General features: G+C 48.6%; 1 protein-coding gene across 1 annotated transcript in view; it reads right to left on the bottom strand.

The window, feature by feature from the left end:
• Positions 1 to 21,995, bottom strand: part of EPHB1 (EPH receptor B1) — a 458,872-nt gene that overhangs the window by 58,337 nt on the left and 378,540 nt on the right. Inside the window, exons 10-11 of the mRNA XM_058294989.2 lie at positions 15,751 to 15,873; positions 3,546 to 3,793 (exon numbers count right to left, since the gene is read on the bottom strand). Coding sequence (XP_058150972.1) covers positions 3,546 to 3,793; positions 15,751 to 15,873 — 371 coding nt within the window. The remainder of the gene's footprint in view (positions 1 to 3,545; positions 3,794 to 15,750; positions 15,874 to 21,995) is intronic.

Raw genomic sequence — 21,995 nt, 5'->3', positions numbered from 1 at the left:
GTAGTAAGGCTGAAATTAGATTTATAGATTACCTGCCTCCATGCTGAGCGAGGAGCCAGAAACGCTTCATTTCCCCTCTTTGCTCTTGGCACTGCCTGCTGTCGCGGCTCCTTTCTTACCATCCCTTCTCTGTTTTCCTGTGCTCCTACCTCGCCACTAGGTCTTCTCCCACTGCAAGCTGAGCTTCATCATCATGAGAAACACATGCCTCCGTGTCCTGGCCCCAAGTAGAAACAGCTCCCACCAGGAGTAATGGCATGGCGGTTTCATTTTCTGCAGGCTACTAGAAGGAATCTCCAGGGTCTAGGGAGGGAGCCTTACTGCAGTCCCTGTGGACAGTGGGACTTTCTGGGAAGTACAGTCAGGTGACTGGTAGAGAAGAAATGACTCCAGGGAGGGTCTTGAGGTTGACCCCCTCCCCCAAATATTTTTTCTTCTAACATGGTGCTCTCTTCCCTTTAATTTGACTGTCTCTCATGAGATCTCTGATCATGAATGCATGTCCCCAGGAAAGCAGGGTCCAGCCCTGGGTCTGACCTCACAGGTGTGGCTACAAGAACAGTGAGCAAGAGAGCATGACACGAGACCCCTCCTGCCACTCCCTAACACTTTTGTTCCAGAAACGAAAGACAGTCATTCATGTTTTTCATTCAACGAGCATTCACCTGGTGCCTGCTACGCTAGGTAGTGGGGTTTCAAAATACAGTAAGGCATATATCAAGGAGGCTATACCAGGCAGGGGTAGTTTGGGGTCTCAGGGCCCCCTAGTCTACATCACCTGTGTCCACCACCCCATGGCAGCACAATCACCTAACAACACAGACTAGGCAAAAACTCTGCAATAGCCTAAGTACTGGGCACAGGCAGCTCCTAGTGTGTTTCCCAGCTCCCCTTCCACACTGCGGCTTCTAAGCTCTGCTCCTGGGCGCTGGAGCCACCAGGCAGCTGCAGGTGGTTTACCAGATACCCTGCGTTCTTGCAGTCTTTCGTAAACCCAGTTCCCATGGCCCCCCTGCTGGCTCCCATACCTGTACGGCACAGTCCTTAATTCTCCAACATCAGATGACACACTCCCTCCCTCAGGGAAACCTTCCCTGACTTCTCCAGGAAGATTAAAGCTCTGTGCCACTTACGAGCCCTCTGTACTCCATTCAGGGAAGCAGAGCTACACTCTACTCAAGGGCCTGCTAGAGGCTTTGGGCAGGGAGGTCCTCGGGGCAGGGGCTGCTGCCGGGGCAGACTGAATTCTCCAAGGTGGCAGTGAGGAGACCTCCCATCCACATGTGCAAGAAGACAGTGAGCTGCTGTCCTCTCGCCCAAACGCAGGGCCTGCTCCCTCCCTTGGAATCCGGGTGGGCCTGTCACTCTGGTGGAAGTGGCGCCATGTGCCTTCCGAGGCTTGATCGCAAAAGCTTCCCCTTTGTCCTCTTGCGCTGCTTGTTCCTGAAACCCAGCTTGCTCTGAAAATGCCCAAGCAGGCCCATGGAGAGGTTCCAGATGACACCCACCATCAACCCCGGACACACACGTGACAGGCTTGGGATGACTCCAGCCCCTGCCGCTCGGCCGCCCCAGCTGATGCTGCGTGTAATAGAGTTGAGGGGTCCCCTCCGGACCCTGCCCAAATTGCAGATATGAGGGAAACAAATTGTCATTGTTGTGTTAAGCCACTGGATCTTGGGATGGTTCCTTACGCAGCATTAGAGCTATGTGGCCTTCATCTCTACTGGCCCAGCAGCCAGCACAGGGCCTGGCCAGAGCAGTCACCCTGTGAATGTTTGAAAGGCCATTTATACAAGTGGTTCTTCCATCTGCAGCCACAACCACTGTTTGGCAGCTTTGGTGACTCTAGCAGCCTGTTACTTGATATCACCTAAAGTCCTTGCTCAGGAGGCTCCACCCCATTCCTGGATGCTGCCCGTTGAAACTTCTGCTTTTCCACTCCCCAGCGGCCCCAGCTAAGCCTCCTGGTCTGGGCAGATCCTGCCCCTGCTCCTCTTTTCCCAACCCCCACCCAGCCCATACTCGGTCTGCCCCCACTTCAAGCTGCAGCATCCTGGCCGTTCCACTCATCCCTTCCCTTGGGGCCTCTGGAATAGTCTGTATAAATGAAAGTGGTTCCGGTGTAGGCCTAGCTGCGTTTGGGTCATGTTCCAACAATGACAATTGTCTTTTACAGGTCTCCCAGCTATGGGCTTTTAGGTACCCCTGCTCCCACTGCCTCCTCCACCCACACCTCCACTGCAGTTTGGTTGGAAGTCACAGTTTTTCATCAAACCCTGGGAAACACCTGTGGATGCTTGTGACACAGTATTTCCCTTCCCTGCCCAGACAGAAGTGCCTCCTCTGAGTGCAGGTTGCCCAGGTGTCATCAAAGGGTAGTCTTTTTTATCTCTGAACTGCAAATGAAGAGAACTGGTTGAGAGGGCAGCTGTGCTGGCAAAAAGACAGAGAAAGGACACCGGCACCTGCCGGAAGCAAACAGTGCTATCTAGAAGCCAAAAGGCTCTTCAATCTGCATGATTCATGCCCATCCTTCACCTCCTCTAGTCGTTCATCTTCATCCAGTGAGCATTTACGAAGGCCCTGCTCCATGCCACCCTCATTCTGGAGAGCTCACATCCTCCATTTTGTTCTCTCCTCCTAACCACAAACCTCTCTTAATCTTACCAGCCTCTCCAGCACCCCATCCACATTTCCTCCCATTATGGACAGGTTACAAAAGGCAGGTTATCTTCCTGCAGGCCCTTCTCGCCAGCAATGGCACACCATTGGCCATCAGTGTTGGTGCTATCACCAGTGGCCAACAGTGCTGGTGCTGTCACAAGTGCCCAACAGTGCTGATGGCATCACCAGTGGCCAACAGTGCTGGTGCTGTCACCAGTGGCCAACAGTGTTGATGCTATCACCAGTGCCCAACAGTGCTGACGGCATCACCAGTGGTCAACAGTGCTGGTGCTGTCGCCAGTGGCCAACAGTGCTGACGGCATCACCAGTGGTCAACAGTGCTGGTGCTGTCACCAGTGGCCAACAGTGTTGATGGCATCACCAGTGGCCAACAGTGCTGGTGCTGTCACCAGTGGCCAACAGTGTTGATGCTATCACCAGTGCCCAACAGTGCTGACGGCATCACCAGTGGTCAACAGTGCTGGTGCTGTCACCAGTGGCCAACAGTGCTGACGGCATCACCAGTGGCCAACAGTGCTGGTGCTGTCACCAGTGGCCAACAGTGCTGATGGCATCACCAGTGGCCAACAGTGTTGATGCTATCACCAGTGCCCAACAGTGCTGATGGCATCACCAGTGGTCAACAGTGCTGGTGCTGTCACCAGTGGCCAACAGTGCTGATGGCATCACCAGTGGCCAACAGTGTTGATGCTATCACCAGTGCCCAACAGTGCTGATGGCATCACCAGTGGTCAACAGTGCTGGTGCTGTCACCAGTGGCCAACAGTGCTGGTGCTGTCACCAGTGCCCAATAGTATTGATGGCATCACCAGTGTCCAACAGCACTAACGTCATCAGTGCCCCTGAGTTGCTCTTACCCTGAGGAAGGAATCCAGAGCGCCATTCTCCATGAACTCGGTGATGATCATGACTGGCCGACTCTTGGTGACCACTCCCTCCAGGCGAATGATGTTGGGATGGTCAAACTGGCCCATGATGCTTGCCTCACTCAGAAAGTCCCGGCGCTGCTTCTCCGAGTAGCCAGCCTTCAGTGTCTTGATGGCCACGTAGATTTCCCTCTTGCCTGGCAGTTTCAGACGCCCCTTATACACTTCTCCAAACTCTCCTACAAGAGTAAGAATACAATGGTTAGCCCCTTCCTTCTCAGTCTGTGGGATCACAAGGGAGGCACTGGATCAAGGACAACAGTGCTCAACGTGGAATTGTGATTAAAGTGGCAGAAATTGAAAGAGCGTTCACTCATTGTAACCATGGCATTGTGGTTCTTATCGGTCATGTCAAACACAAAAGCAATACTAAAATAAGTCCCTTATGTTGCTTCTTAGCAATAGTTTGGGGTAACTAAAGTGATATTTCAGAATATGAGTTTGTTTATCCCTACGTTTAGTTGTTCCCTTGGGTCCCTGCTGAATAACTGAAATGAAATGGTCAGTTTCACTTGGGCAGAATCAGAATTCATTTTCAGCAGAGACCGGCACAAGACCGTCCAGGATGTAAGGGATCTGTTCAAGCACCCCCTCATCTAAACGAGATGTATACACTTGCATTAGTACATTGCTTGAATGCATTTGTATCGGTGGGGTCCTCCAGAAAGTGGACACATGGAAGGAAAGGGACTTATCTATGAAAAGGCAGAAGAAGCAGGACTGGACTGGGAGAACATCAGGTCACACATAGAACTGAAAAGAAAGAAAGGAGGAGGCAGGATTGGGCAGGAAAGTCCAGATGGAGATGCTGGCCTGACAAAGTCTTGGCCAACTCAATGAGATGCTCCAGAGCAAATATCACTTGTTGCAGGAATGGGCAGCCCCCAGCACCCCTGCCATGCCCACTCACTGCCTGGGCCTGCAGGGAAAAGCTTGGCCTTTCATAACTTACAGTTCTTTCACGTGACACAGTTAAGTATCTACTTGTAACGCACATGGCTGAAGTGTGTGTCAAAGGCCTGACACGCATTCTCCTGACAAAGGAGAAACATCGTTTTAGGTCCAGAAAATATTCCTTTTCACTTTTAGTTTCTGGAAGGAAATGATGGAGCAAACAGTGTGCAATCAAATAAATTACTGGCCACATTAGAAAGGCAACTTAACAGCTCTCTGGTTTAGTGGGGAATGGCTCCTTTTGTTTTCTGCTATGGAAGGGATCAGAAGGAAGCTACATGAAGGGGCTTTTGATGCAAAACTGCTCTAGAGTCAACAAGAACTTCACAGAATCTGGGCCTAGTGGTTGGCTTAAGCAAAGCACCTTAGGGAGATTCCAATATGGCCTTACAATACTGAGCAATACATCATCTGTAACATTGGTTTTGACATTTAATCATCTGCCTGTGATCAGAGACTGAGTCTCACTCATGCCTATAGCTTAGACAGCCTGCTGTGGCACCTGGTACATGGTAGACATGCTGACAGAAGTTGATGTAGCAAATTTACTGGGTTTTGGCTTTTGCCTTGTCCCAGTCTAGAATTATAAACACCCAAGGGACTCTATCCTCCATCCACAAGAAGTAGAAGTGCTGGTATTTAAATTGGTGGGTGAAAGAACGCTTCTTATAGTATCTTCTATAGCCTAACACTGTATGGCCATAGCCAGTGGAATGGCTGGAAAATGGCACATCCATCACATGGAATACCATGAGCTACTGAAAACAAATATTAACAAATTATATTGTTAAATGAACAAGAAATGATGAGCATGTTCAATAATGCAATATGTAGTATATGTCCATATGGGTGTGTGTGTATATATGCAAAAGAAACAATCCATACCAAATTCTTTTTAATTTCAAATTGTTTTTGAAATGGTTACACTAGTACAGTGGAAGTGGGAGCAGAGAAGTAGAACTTACTACATTTACTTTTGTTAAGTTTGGGTTGTTTGCATTGTTGTAATAAGTAAGCACTACCTTTGTAGTTCAAATGAATGAAATGTATAGAGGAATACTGGACAATCGGGACCCATCATATTTATATATTTGGAATCTATCCCTCTGATGCCTTGCCCCAGCAGCGTTCAATTACTATAAGCAGAATGAATATAAATTGCATGTATGGGAAGTACACTGATTGAAGACTATCGGTTAGTACTTTTTCCTTGTTGCTGTAATAATGAGTTCTGTTTTCTTATTTAATAAAAAGACAGCTGAGGGGGAAAGCATGCAAATATTTCTTCCTGGAGGAGCTAGCACGCAAGTATTTACTGACAACCTTCCGTGGGCTCGCACTGTACATGCCTCATCCCATGTAATGCTGAGAGCACCCCCACCAAGCAGCTAGACTGATCTCCACGTTACTACCAGGAACAAGTCCCCGAGGCACTGAGAACACGTGCCCTGGAGCACACAGCTATGACTCAGAGCCAGGGATCTTGGCCGTGGCCACCTGTCTTCCTGCCTCAGGGCCCCGAGTAGGTGTGCCTCCATGAAGCTGCAGGGACGTGCAGTCACAACCAGGGACCACGGTGGCCTGACTCGCAGCTCCAAACGGCTCCTACGCAGTTAACGATCACAGCCTCTCGGGATCCAGGCACCAGCGAAAGAAGGGAAGCTGTTTCACAGACAGAAGCCACCTTCACCCCTGTAGGTGGGGTGGGGTCAGAAGAGCGGGGAATCGTGGTGTTTATCAATTCTCCACACCAGCGTGGAGAGTTTGGAAAAGCGCTCCAGGTGGCTCTCCTGGTCCCACCGCACCTACACACACACCCTAACGAAGCACTAACGTTCTACACCAGCGTCCTCACAGTTGGCCATTGGACTCATGGGGGCGCTTTACTAAGTACGGAGGCCTACATCCACCTCCAGAGAGTCTGATTCAGTGGTCTGGGCACTGACATGTTTAAAAAGCTGCTCACAGGCATGTAGGTTAAAAAGTAACATAATTTGTTTTTTTTAAAAAAAGATTTATTCATTTATTTCTCTCCCCACTCCGGTTGTATGTTCTCTGTATCTATTTGCTGCATCTTCTTCTTTATCTGCTTCTGTTGTCAGCGGCACAGGAATCTATGTCTCTTTTTGTTGTGTCATCTTGTTGTGTCAGCTCTCCGTGTGTGTGCGGCGCCATTTCTGGGCAGGCTGCACTTTCTTTTGCGCTGGGTGGCTCTCCTTACGGGGCGCACTCCTTGTGCGTGGGGCTCCCCTACACGGGGGACACCATGTGTGGCAGGGCACTCCTTGCGCGCATCAGCACTGCACATGGGCCAGCTCCACACGGGTCAAGGAGGCCCGGGGTTTGAACCGCAGACCTCCCATGTGGTAGGCGGACCCCTAACCACTGGGCCAAGTCCACCGCCCAGTAACATAATTTGTGTAACCAGGTGCAAAATGAGAGTGTGGGGCTCATTGTTTAAAATTATCAAGAATTTCAAGACTGTGACTGCAGAGCATTAAACTAAACCCAAGCGTGTGGGGCCCAGTGTGTCCGCACAGGATACGTGTCCATAAATCCAGTCCTGACAGCCGGAGCGAGTCCAACGTGCAGCCAAGGTTGAGACACACAGACCTAGGCAACCAAGGCAAATTCCTAACAGATTAGTAAAAGGCCAAAAGCCCTGTGGTACCTGGAATTACTCTCTCTACACCGTTGAATATTCTTGAAAGCTGTGCCCAGAGCCTGCCAGGGCGTGAGCTTGAGAGATGTGGTGGAGGGAAAGAAGAAAAGGAGGGAAGACATCAGAGAACACATGGCTTTGAAGCGTTGCCTCTACATAGAACACTCAAACTCCTTTCCTCATTGACAAACGTTACATCATTGCTAATCTTGTTTCTGATTGGTCTTGAAGTGCAGCGCATCTACCATTTTAACTTTAGATTCCATTCTCTGTAGGTTTCTCATTCTATCATTTTCAAAAGCTAAGGAAAAGCCCACTCTGCCTGGGTAGGGCTAGGTGGGCTTTGTGGTCAGTTCCGTGGTGGTAAGTGGAGTTGTGGTTTTGGAAACCTGCCCAGGAATCATGGAAAGCAGCAGCTGAAAGAGCGGTGATTCTGTAAACAGTTTCTTCCCCGCCTGGTAAAGAAACGACTTCTTCTTGAAGTCCAGAGGTTTTCAACGTGCCAACTGCAAAGGGAGTCCCTTGTTACGTAATCCTCATGAGAGGCGACGCTCGACACTCTAATTACGGGAGCTCGGAGTGCCCGTGGGAGGAAGCGCCACCTCGAGTCCAGTCCCCCGCCTGTGAGGCCAGGGCCCTCGAGCAGGGCCCTCACCTTCTCAGCTTCCCCATCTCAGGGAAAAGTTGTGAGAGCTCCTTGCCTTCCTAACAAGAGGTCGAGGGGTACATGAGAAAGTGCTCTGTACACTACAGACTGCTCCAGGCCTGGGTGGGTGGTGATTAGAAAAAGAGAAAATGGGAGTGGGTCTCAGGACAATGTGAAAAAGGGTTTTGGAATAGAAAAGGAAGAAAAAGTCGTTTTCTGCAGCTGACGCAGCTTGAAGGAGGCTGATCCAGGACAGGCCGGGGCTTTGGCTGGGTGGTGGGGACGCTCCCCCACCAGGCGTGCTAGCATGGAGGGCGTCCCTTCCATGGAGGCGGTCCCCTACGAAGCCACAGCCTAGGGCCAATGACCCTTAAGTACCACCCAAGTCTCATCAGGAAGTGGGAATGAGGGACTTCTTGCCATTTTAACCACAAACAGAAAATCAAGGCCCCCTGGTGCTGACTGCCTAAGAAACCTACCAGGTCTGACCTCAGGTTCCTGAACTCTCCTCGAGAAATTATTTTTGCTTTCATGACACTTTCCCTGTAATTAGGGCCAGAAGTTGATACCTATGAATGCTTTGGCTTGCCATGATCTGAACTCCGGTTTGCTTCTGCATGCGCTCCAAATTATAACCAAGATTTTATTCTTTTTTCTTTTGGATTTGTCTGTTTTTATTTCTGTGAATATTTGCTCTACATACTTTTAATTTTTTTGTCTTTATTCATTTTTTTAATGTTACATTAAAAAAATATGAGGTCCCCATATACCCCCACCCCCCTCACCCCACTCCTCCCATAACCACAACCTCCTCCATCATCATGAGACATTCATTGCACTTGTGAATACATCTCTGAGCACCGCTGCACCTCATGGTCAGTGGTCCACACCATAGCCCACACTCTCCCACGTTCCATCCAGTGGGCCATGGGAGGACATACAATGTCCGGTAACTGTCCCTGCAGCACCACCCAGGACAACTCCAAGTCCCGATTTTTTCATTTTTAAGGGAAGTTTCATAATACCTAAAATAAATATTTTCAACAAATCAAGCCTCAACATTATATTTAAAACAGATGCTTAGAGGAAACGTGCCTTGTAAACTGCTGGGTATGACTGATTCTTTCTTCACAGACCTTTCACTGACAGTAATTGCAGCCGACCTAATTTTAGTCCTGCTGCGGTGTCACTGGCACGCACCTTTGCAGCTGACCCTGGAGCCTCTCCTACTGTCAGACTTCTCTTTGGTTAGGACTCAGTACCCAGCTTCAGGCCAGTTTGGGGGCCAACGGATCGCAGTGGTTCTCAAAGTGTGGTCCCTGCCTGTCCCGCAACATTGCACCACCTAGCAGTTTGTTAAAAATGCAAAACCTCTTATCCACCTCCATCTGCCAAATCTGAATCCAAAACTCTGGAAGGTAGGCCCTGCATTCTGGGCTGTAACCTGAATCCAGGTGACTCCAGTACATGGCTGAAGTCTGAGAACCACTGTCCTCAAGGCTGTCAACTGAGGATAATTTGGCCCATTCTTGTGATTGCTCTCCTAGACAGCTGCTGAAATTACTCCCTATAAGATTCAACTCCTTGCCAGTTCCTCTTTTCTACCTTCCCTGACAAAAGGAGGAAGAGAGAGAAAACGGTTTCACAGCATTAAATGCCTCACCTATTACATATAAAATCAGAAGGAAAGAATTTTCAGTTGTTGAAAATGAAACATCCAACCAGCCAGCAGGTATTTCAAGCAGTAGCGGCTGGCTATTACAATTCGAATCTATACACAATGGCACTCCTTATTTTTTTTTTATGCAGCATTTTGAAGTCACAAACAGCCTTGAGGGGGAAAAAAAGGGAAAGTGGAGCTTCTAGTTACTAATTCAAGCTTATACCAGAAACAGAACCCTTAAAGAATAATTTAAACTAGGTTTTCAAGCAAATTTTATCACCTTAGCCTGTGCAAGATAAGTAGGTTATGGCTAGCCTGGGGATAGTAGAACCGAGGCATGCTCTCTAGTACCTCCTGAACCTACACGAGGACAGACATTACTAATTGATCACGACTCTCTCTATCCTTCTTGGAAGAGTGCCCCAAGCACGCATTACCAGGCTACCGGCGTTGGCACACCAGATGAAACCTGCTGTACAGCTACAAATTCCACAATACCTAACACCCAGATGGCTAGAGCAGGCTGGTTTTGGTTTTTCCTTTCCTTGTAGCTTTTTGTGGGTTGTAGATAATAATTGCATCCCTACATAACACAATGTTCGATGGAGTTTATTTTCATCATATAAACAAGCACACAACATTTAAAATGTGAAATGTCTTGGTCCTAGTTTTTGTCCTTAAGGCAGATAACTGATCATACTAGAAGAGAAACAGAAGGTAGGACCAGGATGTTCTCGAAAGAATATGCTCTCCCCAGGAATGTGTGTGGCCTTTGCAGCACCATCATGGGGCGTGCAGATTTCTAGGACAGTATGGTAATTCCCACACCAAGAGGCCTGGGCATTGTAAACTGCTAGGCAAGGGTTTACCAAGATCAGCCATGTCCCTCAATAGGGAGCTGCTCTTTTCTAGAACAGTAACCAAAGCGGCAGGTAGCATGGAGGTTATAATTACCCAGGTTCCGACCAGCCATAACTGGGTTTGAATTCCTGCTCTGTCAATAACGCAACTGAAAGCGTGACCTTGGGCAAGTAACCCTCTGAACCTTGATTTTCCCATGAGTTTTTTTTTTTTAAGCACTCATACACATAGACACAACCTCTAACTCCCGGGGCTGTTATGAGGGTCGATGGAGATAACGCTGTGAAGCATGAAGGGCAGTGTCAGGCACGTGAAGAGTGTTCAATACATGCTGGCTCTTATCACCCTAATTGCTGGAGATATGTGTTTAAATGTGTCCTTCTAGAACCCCTTCCTGCTGTGACTGAATGAGCCTACCCTCATGCTGCCCATCCTGGATCTGAATGCCCCCAGGACAGTCAGACTAGCAGGTGACCTTTCAATCAAATCCTTCCCAGGGAACCCTCTTCTCTTCTTGAAGGAGAGAAGCACATGTGGGGCCTTTGCTGGCCTCACGTGGGTAACCCCATTCCCCATCCATGCGCATCTCAAACTCCCTCGCCCCTTCTCTCCCAACCCGGCCCCCTCACGGGAAGCCTCCTCCCTCACCAGGAGTCATCTGTGGAAATGCTGAATCAGGAGCCCCCAGGTCAGAGGGGATGTATTGATTAAAATACAATGGGCATGCCTTCTCCTGGATGGCACCTGTTGGCAACACTTCTACCTACATTGTTATGCACTGGACAGTCATGGCTAGGGCTGCCACGCAGTTCTAGAGGTTGCGCACTGCACAGCCCAGAGGGTGCCATTCATGCCGTAGGGCCCAGTCTTACAAAACAGCCCTGGATGATGCTCTGGGCAAGTCTATTAACCAAACTCATCAGAATCACCCAATGCATTGCAGTTGACCATTCAGATGAAGCTTATTAATCAGACTCACAGTAACAGAGAGCTGATATTCCCCCAAAGTCACCAGAGTGGGCTTCTGACCTCTCTAAAGGGACTTCAATTAACCCCACTTTCTGCAGGGACAAGAGGAAGGGTCAGCCAGCCTTCCTCCACTTCCCTGGGCCATTCCCAGAGCACCCAATGACTCACGATCTCACTCCTCCTCTCTCTAGTCTTGCTCCATTCCCTCAAACTCTACCTAGTTCTCCAAATTTATATTCTTGTCATATTCCACCCCCCCAAGGACCTACTTTCATTCAACCACATTCAATAAATACTTAATTGACCACCTAAATGCCACGCACTAGGTTGGGTACCACACTACCAAAAACACATATGTTTTCCATTGGGACTTTGAGCCTTATGATGAAAGATGAACATTAAACAATTATATAACTAATTATTGATTTAATTATAAATCAGTCTTCTTGTATGGTGTTCATACTAGGCTCACAGTGTTTTTGTCTTTTTTCTGGTTTTGTTTTTATATTATTTTGCTCAACATCCTCAACAACTTTAGAAGAAACGTTGGCAACCAATGCATTCTACAACCTCAGATTCTAGATTTGATTCCATTAGCACGCACAGCTGCCATTCCCTAAACCTTAGGGGCCAGGCACCCTTCCTCTCCCTTCAAGTTCTTTAACATGGTATCCTCATTTCTGGCCACAACCTCCATTGCCACCTCTACCCATCAACTCCAGGCACTGAGCCCACTAGTCATTCCACTCAGCACATTTGCATACATCCCAAGTTTGGATACTTTTGGCTTCTTCAATGCAGCCTTCCTTACCACCTTCAATCTCAGCATCAACTGTCTTAAATCCTCTCCACACTTCCAGGCAAGAGCCCCATAACCTGTCTCTATACCTCCAAGGTCTTTCTCAACTCTTCCCCATCACGCTTTTCCAACCCAGTGCAAACACAGCAGTTTCCAGATTTGTCTCCCCAGAGCCTCATTCCTAATGGTCCCTCTTCTCAGAAAACTGCAGGTGTTCAGTGTTTTCTACAGACAAAATCCATACTCTGGACTGAATGCTCAACCCCTCCCCAACAGGCTTCTCACCCTCTTGTTTTCAGGATGTGCTGCCCAGAGTGCCAGTCAACCCCAAAGTCTATGCATCCTTCAGGGCCGCTCAGGCCCTCCTTCTGTCTTCCCCTCCATCGAGTCTTTCCTTTTCCCATCTCCTGGCCACGTGTTCTCTGGGTCCCTCATCTTAGCTCTCAATCACCCACCTGCTCACACTCAGTAGTATCCTGTGTCCATGTACTAGACAGTAGCTCCCAGATGGCAGGGATTACTAGACATCGAGCATATGCTCTGAGAATCCACCACAGTCACAGGCACAGAATCAATGTTAAATGGATGAGGATCTCTTTGAACTTTAAACTTACACCCTCCTGCAACAAACACAGTCCTCTCCTCTGGCTTTATGCTTAGCAGGCCCAGGCTGGTTTCTGTGCAATCTCTTTGAAATAACCTGCACAGTCTGGAAGGCGGTGGTGTGCTGCTGAGCATGTAACCACCAGCTTCTCAACAAACACACAAATAAACAGAAAATCCCTTATTTGTAGCATGTGCCAATGCCCGTGGTGTAAACACACTTATTGTGGCCCCTTTCAAGAGACCAATGTGATGCCACCATTTGTGAGGTCTGGAAGACAGGTGCACAGGTGACTCTTGAGATTTAATGTGAGTGGGCTCTAGCACACTGCTGCTGGAAGGTCATCCTCATTTTCCTCCTTAAATAATTTATTTTTTCTTTTCTGCTACTGTCTCTTTCTCTAATGATTTTCAGAAAAGTTTACTTGTCTACTAGTTTTCTCTTGTAGAGCCTCTACAAGGCTCAGGCCAAAGGCTGCAACCTTTATGAAGCCTCCTGTTCATCTCCCTCTCTGCTGGATGAAAGAGCTGGACGCTCCTCTAAATTGGCCCACAGAGGCATGAAGGAAGGAGGGAAGGAGAGAAGGGGGGGGGGGTGAGCGAGGGGATGAGGGAGGAAGAGTAAATAACTTCTGATTCTTCTTTATCATGCTTCAACCCAGTTTTTGTCTCCTGTTCCCAATCTCCCAGGTGGCCAAGAGAAACATTACCAATTACACTGTATAAATCTTACCTTCCGAAATTCATTAAAAACAACAACAACAAAACTTGACCTTCGCATCCATTCTTCTGGCGCAAAGTGAAAGCCTCAGATGGGGAAGGGCGGGGGAAGCAGGGTGGCGACAGAGGAGAACAGGTACTGGAGAATGGAGAGAGATGGGTTCCAGCCAGGACAGCTTTCTGTTAAAATCGCATCAAGCTGGGCATGGTGATTGCACATCCACAGGTTTTGGCTCTGGGATGTTTTGAATCACTAGGAAATGGGTGTCTGGGAGAGGGAGATCAGCTGTCACAGGGCTGAGGTCCTTAGGCCATGCTGCTGGGCATTGCAGAAGCTGCTAAATGCATCAGTCCCTCCCCAGTACCGCACGGGCCACAGACAGGATCAAGCCTTCTCGGAGCAGAATGTGCAGACAGGGCAGTGTTGGCACCTGCTATACGAAGATGGGAGGGGAAGGATGGGGCAGTCCCAGCAACTGCCCCTTTATAGGCAGCTAGCAGGTGGTGAGCTCACTGCAAGTTGCAACTCCCCAGCAGGGTCATAGAGCAAGAAGCTCTTTACTCTTCTCCCCTGACAAAGGTGAGGAGGAGGGCCGGAACATGCGCCTTGGGATGAAATACAGTCCAGAGGACATCGCTCTAAGCACATGACATAAATAATGACATTAAAATCACTGGCACCATTACCACATGCCATAACAACAATTAATAATGCAGGGAAACAGGGCGGAGGGTGGAAAGCTTGTCTCTTTCAAGTTTACTGGAGAAACCTGAGGCCCTAAGAGTAAGCCAATTTATCTGGTACCCAGCCTTCCAAGGCATGATACTTAAATGTGTCAGCATCTAAGGAGGAAGAGGAAATTATCTGCACAGAAGTGAGAGTCGTGGTTCAGTGACATATTTAATGAAAGTCAATGGGAGCTACGTATGACGCATGTGGATCAGATTATGGTCAGCCGGCTGAAACTCCTGAGGGGTGGTCGGTGGGGAGTGATGTGTCCCAGCACTCAGCCCGCTGATGCTGCAGAAAGAAGTGGCAGCTCCTTAAGAGGCAGACCAGAGCATGGAAATGGTGGTCTAATGGGGCAAGCCTTCAAATGTGACTTCCAATTTCACAGATGGCTTTTTGACTCCTCAGTGCATTAAGAGAGGCAGTGAATGGAAGGACGGTGACATTGCCCCTAAAGATAATTTATGAAGTGGCTGTCTGTAAGACTTTACCTAAACATATTTTATTGGGAGAGGCAACTTCGGTCCCCAAATAGTTATATGAATAAAAGACTTCTAGACCTAGCAGCTACGAAGAAGACGAAAGCAACTGTGTGGACAGAGATTGCACAATGACTAATGAGAATTGAAGAGGAAAAGGCAAAGGATGTTGTAGAAAAAAATGAAAGTAGAGACGAGGACACAAAGCAGACTCAACTTCTAAGAAGATGCAAAAGAGTCAGTAGAGGAGAAAGTAAAGAGCTTACTTATAGAGTAATGATACTGGGGGATGTTTTTAGCCGATTTACATTAATAAGGGTAGGTCTACTGTGAAAATGACTCAACCACCACTAAACCATAAAGAAAGATGAAAATGCTAGTTCAGTCTTTAGGTATGATTTCTTGAGAGCATTTCAGGCACTCAGTTCTAGGCTGGCTGGGTTTCTTCTCAATGAGTACATGGTTGAGGGCACACATGTTTCTTGGGAGTGGAATTTGTCTTGTGTTGCCATCTCTATCACAGATCTGTTGCAGCAGATATGGGTGGGCTTTCTTCAGAAAACAGCAGTCTTCCTTCCATTGATCATAGCCTGACTCCAAATGCATGTTGGTAGGATAAAGGGAACTCAAAGTGGGAAGAAATCTTGGCCCAGAGCACTGGAGATATGGTGGTCTGGGAGTGGGGGACCAGGTTCAGTTTCCAAAAGTTTCTATTTCTTCCAAAGGCCATTAGCTGAGTGCCCTATTTCTCTCTCCTTATCTGCACTGGGCAGTCCACTTCCAGAGCTATTTCTGAATCTTTTAAAGCCACAGATGGCTTCTCTGTAGCACCAGACAAGTTTGGCCACTAGATCCCCCTAAGACTCTGAGTGACGTTATCATTGTCCTTGGCAGGTATTGTGCGTGGTTCAGACCCATCTGCTGGGGTTCAAGATGGCAGAAGCTCTTTTCCCAAAGAGATGATATTCTCTGCCGAAAGAAAACACCTAGAGTGGTGGGAAGATGTGTGGACACCAAGAGAACAGAAACGATGGGAGGGGAGAGCCATACCTGCTCCGATGACCTCTTCGATTTTCACAAAAGATACATCGATCTCCTTGGCAAACTCCCGCACGGCTTCGTTGGGGTCCTCATAAGTGAAGGGGTCAATGTAGATCTTCATCCCTGGGGAGCCTTATTGGAGGAGATAAGCAGGGTTAACATCCCAAAGAGGACACGGACTCATTCAGTCCTGGCTCACGTCCCAGGACTACAGGTGCTCCTGGGAGGACCTTCCCTGTACATGAGGCTGCAACCTTCTTCTGCCTCTCTTTGTCTTGCTGGGCCTCCCCATCTCCCTTCCCTCTGGGCCACTCTAGCCTGGTCCTCTGTCCTCTACTTCTCCTCCGTACATTTTCCTCTTTTTGAGCTCTTGGTGAAATGTGGAGCAGATTACTTATAAGTGACAGATCGGGACCAGTTCCCACACCAGGTGCTTATAGAAAGAAGGAAGCTGATTGATGCCGACCAAATGCATTAGCAGAAAAGTGGTGGTAAAATGGTAGGGTAGATATCAATATTTATCACCTTGACAACTTTCCTGAGTGGAGGCCACCGTTAAGGTTATAACTGACGGCTGAGGTCCAGAGCTGCAAGATGGATGAGGATGGATTTTAAAAAAAGAAATTGTTATTAGAAAAAAAATCTCGAGGTATAAGTGCTGGGGAAGCACACCAGAAGGGAAAATGTGAAGAGAAAAGCAGGGAAAATACTAATAGAGAAGAGAGTAAAGTCTACATTGAAAAAATGTAGTGGAATGGAAGAAAAATGGTAATTGAACCACCATGCCTTCAGACACACTGAAGTATGAAAAACAAATAAAATGGTGAAAGAGAAATACATAAAGGAATATAGACTCTGTCACTGATATATAGGGTGCAAGATAAATAGGTGTGCATAGGGACAAAATAGAGAATTGTCTTTGCAGAGAAAATACGTTCAAAAAGTGGGGGAGAGGGGATAAAAAAGTAAGCAAATGGATTCATTTGCAATGTAATTTTTCAAAATCTTCGATGTGTCATTAGGCAACACGTAGAAATTGTTTTCATGGTGGTGGGATTGCTGGAAGGGTGGGGGCTTTGAAAGCCAAGCCACATCGGTATCCCATCCTTGGGGACAAGAGGAGTTTTCTCTGCCAGCTTCTGCTGTCTAGTTCGTGAAAGAGTCAAATAAGTAGGTCAGGCAGATCTGAAAAGGCTAAATTGCTCCATGCCCGGGGGTGGGACTTGGGCCGGAGGTTCGACCTCATGTCCCATGAGCTATTCTGATTTCAGTGTCACCTACCTCCCTACTGCAGCTTAAACTCAGGTGACTCCCAGCCTTTGCGCACGTTCTAGCTTTGACATTTCTCACTCAAAATACTTCTGATGGCTTAACAGCTCCTAACAATTAACATTACTTTGGTCTCCAATTCATGGCAAGGATTGGAAACAATGTAGTCATCTGAAGGGACAGAGAAGACACAGCAAAGAATTGAAAGGGGATTTTTTTTTTTCAAAGCCAGAGAGAGCCAGGAGCGCTGGACAGATAAACTGCTTTTTATGAAAGATGGCTTTCTTTCCCTGCAGTGAAGTAAGATAACTCCTGGCATGCTGGACACCTTGCTTTAAGATGGTTACCAACACTCCAGAAAGTCCCTTGGACATTTAAGGATGCCGTGGACTTTGGAACGTGCTGGCTGCATCCGGACACAGCGGACAGAGGCTCCAAGACGTGTGTGTGCGTGTGTGTGCGTGTGTGTGTGCACACGTAAGGGGCTCCTGCCTCGATTGTGGTGGACAAATGGGAGAGCAGAGCCGGCAAGGCTGCTGGCAGTCATCTCCACCTCTCTCTTATTTGTTATGGAGAATTTTGGCCAAGCCAGGAGGAAAGGGTCTGAAGAAGAGCGATCAGCATCTCCAGGCAGCCCCTGTCTTAGTGGTGGGTTCTTCCAGAAGAAAACCTCTAGGCAATGGTTTGAAAGCAAGTGGTTTATCTGGGAGGTGACCCCAAGAAGTAGCTGTGGGTGAGTGGAGATGCGAGAGAGGGAAAAGCAAACAGTCGGCCAAGGGTGTGTGCTCAAGCCCCTTACCCAGGGGGCAACTGAAGACATGCCCTCCTTCCAGGAAGCTCTGGGACCTGGGGGAGGAAACCACAGGCCTCCAGGTGGGCCCACCCTGGGGTCAAGGGAGCGGGGTTTATTTCCACACTGACTCCCATTGGCCGCGGGCTGGGGACTCTGGGGTCTGCTGTGTGGGTGCGTGGGGGGCTCCCACCACCTGGGTCTCTCAGGCAAAGAAACACAAAAGCTGCAGGTGGAAGTCGGCCAGGGGGCAAGGAGTGATGGCAGAAGACAGGCTCAAAATGCAGAAGGGACAGCGTGTCAGTGTCAGCAACCACCGCCCTTTCCCAAACCCTATGCTTGAGAAGCGCCAAGAAGAAAGGAGGGTAAAAACCCCAGGCTGGAGGCCACAGGTGTGGCCAGAACCACAATCTTTGACCAGCCCTGCAAGACGCCACCAGGCCACGTCCCTCTCTGATGGTTTTCTCCTACTCCTGGAGAAGACGATGACAGCACTCTCCCAAGGTGACTGTGAGATGAAAGGACACGCGGCAAGTGCGGCACCTAGCACGGTGCCTGGTGGACTAATGGGCTCATTATTACTATTATCAGTAAGTTGTTCTGGGAAGTGTGTGTGGAAGCAGGGAGAGGAGGCAAGGTGGAGGGCATGGGGAATGTAAACCGCTTAGGATTATACGCGTTACTTTAAAAATAACTACCTTGTTATTTTAGATCAAGGGGTTTTAAACGATCTATGCTAAGCTGTCCTACAGGAACTCTTCCATGGAAACTAATTAAACAATCCGGAATGTGTGCTAATGAATGGTTTTTAAGTAAAGACATATATAAGGATGAATGAGGAAGGATTCTGAGTTAATGAGCTTTACAGATACTGGCCCCAATCAGTTCGGGGAAGGAGCTACTCCCAGGAGGGAAACGGCGCATCCCTTGATGGTGCCGGGATTCTTTTGGGCTATTAATGTGCGACTAAGTGTCCCCAAATGGGAGAAAGGTAACGCTCCGACGATGGGGCAATTCGCTCACTGAGAGAGGCTCCTGCTGGCTCCTTAGAATTAAGAGTCCGTGTGCCTGTGTGTCTGTGCCTATGTGAGTGTGTGCAGGCGAGAGAGAGGGTATGTGTCTGAGTCTGGGTGTGTGTGCTGCGTGTGTGTGAAGTGACGGCCGCCCCGCTGGGGCCGGGGCTTTGGTTGTCACTGGCCTTTCACAAGAAGCCCAGGATGCTTCATGCTTCCAGGAGCGGTTATATAATGTCAATGTAGGACATCCTAATTGCCTCATCTCTGCCACAGCACGAATCAGTATCTGGCTTTCCAAACAGAGGACACTGTTGTCAAATGGGGAAGGGGAACAGAAAACAGGGAAATCAAAGGCCTAAGAAATTGCCCCTACTTGATGCCATCCCTCTGACCCAGGTCTGAGAGGATGGACGAGGGAAACGGTCCTGACGGAGCTCCTCTCGCGAGGCGCAGGCAGTGGTATGCTCTGCCTCCCGAGAGGGATCTGGTCTGAGCACCTGCACGTGCTGGCTCCCCCTCCTCTTGGAACGGCACATCTTTGCAGACCTCTCTCCCTCATTAGAGCTAGCCTTTCTCAAGTCCCAGATGATGATGAGAAAAAGGAAAGAAAAAAATGCCTTTAGCTAGGCAGAACAGGTCATTTGTCTTTTGGCTCATTTTGGGTTTCTGCATAAATCCTGCATCAGCCTGTTCCTGCTCCCACTTGCCAGTGAGCAGTTTTTAATTATCAGGGAAAGGGTATTTAGTGCAATGAATCACCAGACAGTGAACAAGGAATTCTAGTCAGCTGCAGAGTCAGGCACAGTCAAACCTTTGGGGACAGGGATCAGAAAATGTTCTCAAATAGCTAGTGCTGGGGAAATAGTAGCAGTAGCAGTAATACTATTATCGGATGTAATGAATCTCTATAATGCAAAGCATTTTGTAATGTTGTATGCAATGCTACACATTATTGTTAATATTAGATATTTAAGGTGTTTTACAGTTTTTAATTATTTTAACAGAGGCTACGTACCCTTGGCACAAAAGTGGAATGGATAGATTGAACTTTCTGATTAGAGAAGGGCCTCAAGAAAGAAACAATCTTGTATGCAACCATCGTCTAGTTTACTAATTTCTATTAAAGATCAAACTTGCAGACACGGTCTTTGACTTTGTAACCCTTTTATGCTACGGCTGGGTTGCTGCTTGGATGGCCTAAAGCCATAAAGGACCATAGCCCTGGCAGATTTGCTGAAACTTAAACTTGAACCAAGGTTCTAAGTATATTAGGTTTGGGGAAAAAATGTGATAGCCACTCTCGAGAGCCTTCTTCCAGGGCACAGAGCAGTCCTGGAAGCTAAGAAACTCCCGAGACCCTGCATCACTGAACCGTGACGTTCTTGAAGTGAAGAGGCTGGGACGGCCTCTGGGGAGGTGGGCAGATGTGTGGGGCGTATCTGAAAAGTCAGCCAGAGCCCTTCAGAAGCACCAGGAACTCCGCGCAGGGCAGAGGCCAGCTGGGAAAGGCCCGATTCTAAACAGTAGGTGACGTTTGGGGATAAAAAACCTGGGAAAGCTGGAATGCTCCTTTTAGCTCCTTGTATTCAGAAAGTGTAAATTATCGCCATGAACATCTTTGTGGATGGATGGAGACCACGGTTACTGGTGAGGTTTCAGGGGTGCCAGGAAAAGCCTGGTGGGTGCTTCCTAGAGTCCCGCAGTCTGCTTTTGAAGAGGTGGTGCATTAGGTGGTTTTCCGTCATTTATACCAGAAGGTTTGTAGTGGGAAGGTGGGGACATGTGCCTCCTTGTTCCCCATTCTGGATCCAAGCAGACCTGGTCATCTGTGTGGCTCACCTGAATTTTTTCCAGTTAGCTAAGGATGAGAGGCAGGTTGTTTAGGGACTGACCACATAGTCTTGTCCCAGAAAGGGACTTGAGGTCCTTCCCTCATCGGCCTCGGTACATGGAGACTCCCCTTATTTTCCTTGGCACTGACTAGGCACCCAACCAGCACTGTGCTAGGGACTGCGGGAGCTACAGGAAAAGCCAAGCCACAAGATCCTTCAGATGATCACGGCAATGCTGGACAGTCTAGAATTAGGAGCTCACCTGTGGAAACAGGCTGCAAGTGGTACAGAAACCAGAAGGCCACGGATGGCTGTCCCCAGGGGCGGAAGCCCAGAGGCACCGAGACTCGAGCTCAGCGACCAGTACAAATGGCCCTGCATTGACTAGAGGAGTTGGGAATGCCATGGGGCAAGCTTAGAGAGAGGTCTGCCTTTGCAGACGTGGGGGAGAGTGAGGTGGGCTTGAATGGAGAGGGGAGGGGATGGTGCTGATGCACCGGCATGGGAAGGTCCTGCCCGCCAAACTAAGGCCTCAGGGTTGATGCCATCAGACACACAGAGCTGGCCAACTGCTCCACGAGCAGAGGAGGCTTGTGCTGAGAGCAAGACACTGGGGAGTTCCAGTTCATTTTCCTGGCAGCTTGCAGCATTCCACATGCATTTGTTGTCGGGAAGGGGCTTGAGGCTGGGAGAGCAGCTACAAAGTTGTTGCGGTAATTAACGTGGAAGACAGAATTTTCAACAAGTGCACTACAATGAAAAGAGCAGAAGGGCCAAGAGAAATTTCAAAGGAAGAGCTGATATCCCCTGTGAGCTTTGGAGATGGATAAGAAGAATCCCAATCAATGTTATTAACCAGGTAAGTTAGTGCATGTGTTTTTAGCATGAATTGTCAAGTGTAGGTCAGAAAACTCAGACTGGAAACAGTTGGAAGACAGGATCTGGAGTTGTGGTCATGGGAGGCACATGGTGGCAATTAAGAGCTGTTGACAGAGAATCGGATGTGGCTCCTGTCTACCACATTAGAGGGTCAGGGTTCGATTCCCAGGGCCTCCTGGAGAAGGCAAGCTGGTTTGCACAGCGAGCCGGCCTGAGCGGAGAGGTGGCCCACATGGAGTGCTGGCCTGCCCAGGAGTGCTGACCTGCGTGGAGAACTGGAGCAGCAAGATGATGCAACGAAAGCAGACGAAGAGGAGAGACATAAGAGACACAGCAGGCCAGGGAGCTGAGGTGGCGCAACGGCTTTAGCAGTTCTTTCCCACTCCAGAAGGTCCCTGGACCGGTTCCCTGTGTTGCCCAAAGAGAAGACAAGCAGACACAGAGGAATGCACAGCGAATGGACACAGA

This window comes from Dasypus novemcinctus, chromosome 4 (genome assembly GCF_030445035.2).
Source record: "Dasypus novemcinctus isolate mDasNov1 chromosome 4, mDasNov1.1.hap2, whole genome shotgun sequence".
Lineage (NCBI taxonomy): Eukaryota > Metazoa > Chordata > Mammalia > Cingulata > Dasypodidae > Dasypus > Dasypus novemcinctus.
The sequence above is the reverse complement of the archived record's forward strand: the minus strand, read 5'-3'. Positions and strand labels throughout refer to the sequence as shown.